Source organism: Camelina sativa, chromosome 17, assembly GCF_030686135.1.
Source record: "Camelina sativa cultivar CO46 ecotype springtype chromosome 17, ASM3068613v1".
Taxonomy (NCBI): domain Eukaryota; kingdom Viridiplantae; phylum Streptophyta; class Magnoliopsida; order Brassicales; family Brassicaceae; genus Camelina; species Camelina sativa.
In genome coordinates, this window is record NC_141896.1 from 39,717,638 (window position 1) to 39,722,455 (window position 4,818).

Consider the following 4,818-nt stretch of genomic DNA (forward strand, 5'->3'; position numbering starts at 1 on the left):
TAATTTTCTTTCCCAAATATTCTGGTTAGTTCTTCATATTAATTACGTTGAATGTCTGCTACAACCTTCTGATTAATTACTTGATAATGTACAAAGAAGTTGAATATGCAATATTTTCTAAAGCTTTGATTTACTTTTGATAATATATATTCAAGAGATATGACTGGACTAAGTTTATATAAGAAAGACACTATGAATTGGCATAATGCCTGTTTCGGAGATGAAGCGGGCAAAGCAACCGCTTAGGATCATCATTTTATTTTATGTTTCTAAAGGTCACCAAATTATTTTTATTATGTTAATATAGATCAGGATATATTTAAAGAGTAAGAAAAAGGATTACTAAAAATTATGGTTTAATAAACTATTTGCATAATTATCTTTTATAGTAACATTGTTTATACTATATCGATAAAAGAAAATATTTCTTGTAACGAACTAACATATATATTTTTTTGTTAAAACAGAAAAATTAATGTTTTAAAAGGAACTCCACAAGATTCGTAAAGGAGAGAAGACAAAACTCTGATTTTCGGGTGTTCGGTTCGTGAAACCGACACGTGATGTTAATTCAGGTAACATTTGTCGTTAATGTGTAAATATGTGAATGCCCATTCTTAATTAATTAAATAACAAAAAATAGGGTATCCTTTGTATTTCATAGTGATCTAACTAATCAATTTGACTACTAACCAATCACTAGTCACATCTTCAGCAGTTGGCTTGGCTTTGGCTCCAGAGTTTAAGTGTATGCTGCTGCCATCTGCGAAGGCTAATATATAGGCACTTTTATCATCATTCTTTCTACTAATTGTTTTGATTCAAACTATTTATGAATCACATGGTTTTATTACTTTGTGCCAATTATTATAGCATGTTGCAAGTTAATGATGTTTTCCAGTGATCAGTGATATATTTACTTCATAAATTAATCATAAGATGCAAAAAATATAAGAATAAATATAAGTGAAAAGACTATCTTCGTCATTATGATTTATGAGTAAAGCGGGGATAAATAACATTAACTATTTAACAAATTACAATCAAATTTTGAAAAAATTCAAATAAATTACACAACCTACTGAATCATGTTTCTTAACGACTTTATACAATACATGAACTAGTGAGACGACGAATACTTCAATGGCGTTGTGGCGTGTGGAATTCCCAACCATCATAGCATCCAAGCTCACACCCGTCGAAGCACAATGTGAGCCACGGCCTCTGCCCACAAATTGTAGCTGTGACCGCCTCTTTTCGACCAGCCATTCGTGTTTGTCCCAATCCGAGCCAATGCAGACCCGCGAAAGACGGCTTGCTGAGCCATCTCAGTGCTCCACTCGTTAAGCTCACACAGTTATGGACATTGAGCTTCCTCAATTGTTTGCTTCCTCCCTCTGCTTGTCTTTCCCTTGTAGCCAGCGACTCTACCGAAGAATCTGTTACGTGAAAGCAACTTCTGATACTTAGCTCTGTTAAAGCCTTGCAATAACGTGTGATTGTATAGATGGCTCTGTCTGAGATTCCTGGCATGTGACCAAGATCAAGTGTTGATAATGTTTTGCTGATGGTTCCTTCACTGTTCAACAGATGGGATATTCCCCTGTCACTGACTCTCTTACAGCCGCGGAGAGACAGTTGCGTGATGGGAACATCTGACTTACCAAGTGCAAGCATGCCACTGTCGGTTACATCAGCTCCTGCGAGATTCAGTGAAGTTAACTTTCTGAGGGCTGAAACAGAGTTGAGGCAAGAATCTGATATACTTTTGCAGCTTCCCAAGTCGAGCACCTCAAGATTGCCACACAACCCAAGTTTCTTCACGGCTTCGCTGGTTATGAGAGGGCACGTCGAGAGTCTGACCTCTTGAAGAGAACAGGAAGACCCTGTGACATCATGGAATGCCAAATCAGACAACAGGAAGGCACCTCGTACTTCAAACTTTTTCAAGTTCCGACATGAATGAAGGAGCGATGCAAAACCAGCGTCGCTGACTTTTGGGAACCCACCAAGTCTCACTGACTCTAAACCCCTGCAAGCCTCGGAAAGGAGAAATATACCCATATCGTTTATCCTCTTAAACGATATCTTGCGGTTATAACAAGTTCGAACCAGAGAGAGGCTTGTGAGTTGTTGGCAATAACCCAGAGCCTGAAGCCCAGTGTAAGTCAAGTCACTGTCAGGAAATGGCTCTTTTTCGGGACGGTCTTCAAGGTCCAGGTTGACAAGTTGAGGAAGAGATCCTGTGATAGCTATGATTAGCTTGTCAGATATCAAGTCCAGCACAAGAGACAGGCTTTGCAAAGTAAAAGAGGGTGAAGAAGAAAGCAAGGCACTATAATTAGCCTGAGATAAACAAGTTCCAGTGACTTTGAATCTGTTCATGAGAAGAATTGCCTCAGACTCAAGCAGTGGTTGTAACCTTAGAACTTTGAGAGTTTCTGGCAAGGAGAATCTAACAGACTGGAAAGCTGTGGCATCTACTAGGATACCTCGGATATTAAGTTGCAGAGACTGCAAGCATCACAAGAATATAAAAACCCAAATTCAATTTTCACACTTTCTCGCTTCTTCTGACCAATGGCCTCAGCAAGCTTTTTAACAAATTACCTCCAGATAAGGACACCCGTTAAGCATCTGCGTCAAGTTAGACTGAAACACAGCGGGAGAATCCAAGTCTGCCATTTCCAGGGTAAGAACCCTGTCATAACAACCAAACCGAACAAACAAAAAACTCTTAATTACTCACTATCACAACTTCAACTCTATAGCTCTAAACTCAATGCTTCTGATCATCAAGAAAGAGTGACTAACAAAAGCCATATCCAACCCCAATATGGAAACACTGAGGATTCAATCATGTTAATGAAGTGATAAATAAACATTGAGCAAAAGCACGAGAATTCTCATTGAGGCACCTTATTGAAAAGTTCATGGGGGAAGACGGAATCAATACCGGAGATTTGGGCAGAGGCTGCCAATGGAAGTGAGGACGGTGGAGGATAGAAGTGAACACCTGAGCAAGTGAAGTTCCCGGAGATGTGGGCCAAGAACCTCACGCACAGAAGCAGCGTTAAGCCGGAGACAATTCAGAGTTAAGCTACTAAGCCCGATACAACCACGCATCACGTGATTCAGAGTCTCTTCGTCCGGAGATAAAACCTAAAAACAGAATTCGATAAATTCAAAATCTCTTTTCCGGAGAAAGACGATCTCCAACAAATTTCAGTGAATCGGAAACTCACAGAGAGATCGAGAGAGGTAAGAGAAGGGAGGACGCCGGAGACAACGGCGGAGCGGAGGGTGGTGGAAACGCAGGCGACGGAACAGAGATTCTCCAGATCTAATCGCTTCAGAATCTCCTCCGCTAACACGGATCTAGTCACTTCCTCCATGAGTGAAATGGTGAATTCTCCTCTTCCTTTCAATTCAATTTCCAGAATCTTCTCTCCAATTGCTACGTTCTTTTCAATCTTTCTTCCCCTTTTGAGCCGTTGACACGAATCTAAAGACGAAAGGGGTTGTTTGGACGCAGGAATATTCATATCCTTACCCGACTTGTCCGGGTCAGTGGCGATCGGTTTATATACAGTAATCCGGTTCAGTTTGAACTTCGTTTCGGATTTATCATGGTTAGTTCGTTTCGGATTAATCATGGTTAGTTTTTTCTTGTGGAAACTATTACATGACCGACCACTCATATTCCAAATAGAGTAACTCTATAATAGAGGTGACTTTTGCTCCAATAGATACATTTATTTGTTCCTCTAAAAATGAATATTCTGTAGAGATTCATTTTTTATTTTATTATTAATACCTTTTACTTAGAAAAGTTGCAAACTAACCCATTTATTTTAATATTTGTAAAACTTTCATAAAATTGTGATATTATTTAAATTTTTAATATTCATAAATATTATTTAAATATCACATTTATTAAAAGAAATACATTGCATCATATCAAATAATAAAAGTGTTAAAAGTTTAAGGACCATTAAATATATAATTTATTTAATGTTAAAAGTTCAAGGACCATTTTATAAATAAAAAAATTCAACTCTATTATAGAGGAAAAAATAGAGTTCTTCTATATATAGAGGAAAAAATAGAAATCTCTATTATAGAGGTAGAAATAGAGATGGGTTGGAGTAGATTTTACTCTAAAATAGAGTTAAAAAGCAAATATAGAGGTAGGTTGGAGATGCCCTTAGAAACTTTTTTTTTTGTTGTCATCGAAAATTTTACTATTGAAACCATTACAACTTAGTATTACAAACATATGCCGGTGGAAAAACATGATATCTCTCCGGAGTCTAAAACCGGCGGAAAAACAAGATATCCCTGGAGTCTAAAGTCCTATGTAAAGGAAACTAACAACTAGATATACAAGGCTATTACAGAGATAGAAGGAGAGACCAATAATAGAAACATACCAAAACGAAAACCTCGACAAAGAAGGATTATACCAAGCCCAGCCCCTGCTCTAAGGGTGTGCCGACGGTGCACAAGAACCGGGTCCCATCATTTTTCAACAATTTTACTAAGCATTTTAGGATCCAAAATTTCCAAGTTTAGAAAATCTATAGCATAAATTTTTTTTTATTTATTTTGGCACCGGGTCCAATTTTGTTTTGAGCCGGGCCTGACCAAGCCCAACAAGGAATGCTAACTTCAAGAGATCCTTTGCTTGTACAAATCGAATATGCCCTCGGCTAACCTTCGAATATCCATTCCTCCTCTAAGAAACTGCCTAAAAGTAATATGACTCCTATGCTAATCTTCATAATCCTCAAAGAAAGAACCACTCATTGTTCTTCA

General features: G+C 37.9%; 1 protein-coding gene across 2 annotated transcripts; it reads right to left on the reverse strand.

Annotated features, from left to right (window-relative positions):
- Positions 1-965: 965 nt before the first annotated feature.
- Positions 966-3,550, reverse strand: LOC104758843 (F-box protein At-B). 2 transcript variants are annotated; one of them, XM_087494466.1, is made up of 4 exons: positions 3,246-3,550; positions 2,957-3,162; positions 2,611-2,701; positions 966-2,514 (listed from the first exon to the last, which is right to left on the reverse strand). In XM_087494466.1, exons 1-4 carry the CDS (start codon positions 3,543-3,545, stop codon positions 1,141-1,143), a joined length of 1,971 nt encoding a protein of 656 aa, XP_087350592.1. In that variant the 5' UTR covers positions 3,546-3,550; the 3' UTR covers positions 966-1,140. The 2 variants fall into 2 exon arrangements, with proteins under 2 accessions (XP_087350592.1, XP_087350593.1); XM_087494467.1 differs by having other exon boundaries at positions 2,919-3,162; positions 3,246-3,519.
- Between the last annotated feature and the right edge of the window lie 1,268 nt (positions 3,551-4,818).

Coding starts and splice junctions, on each gene's coding strand:
- LOC104758843 (XM_087494466.1), bottom strand. CDS start 3,545: ATGAATATTCCTGCGTCCAAACAACCCCTTTCGTCTTTAGATTCGTGT. Junction 3,163..3,245: donor TTACCTCTCTCGATCTCTCT/GTGAGTTTCCGA, acceptor TTCTGTTTTTAG/GTTTTATCTCCGGACGAAGA. Junction 2,702..2,956: donor AGCCTCTGCCCAAATCTCCG/GTATTGATTCCG, acceptor TTGTTATGACAG/GGTTCTTACCCTGGAAATGG.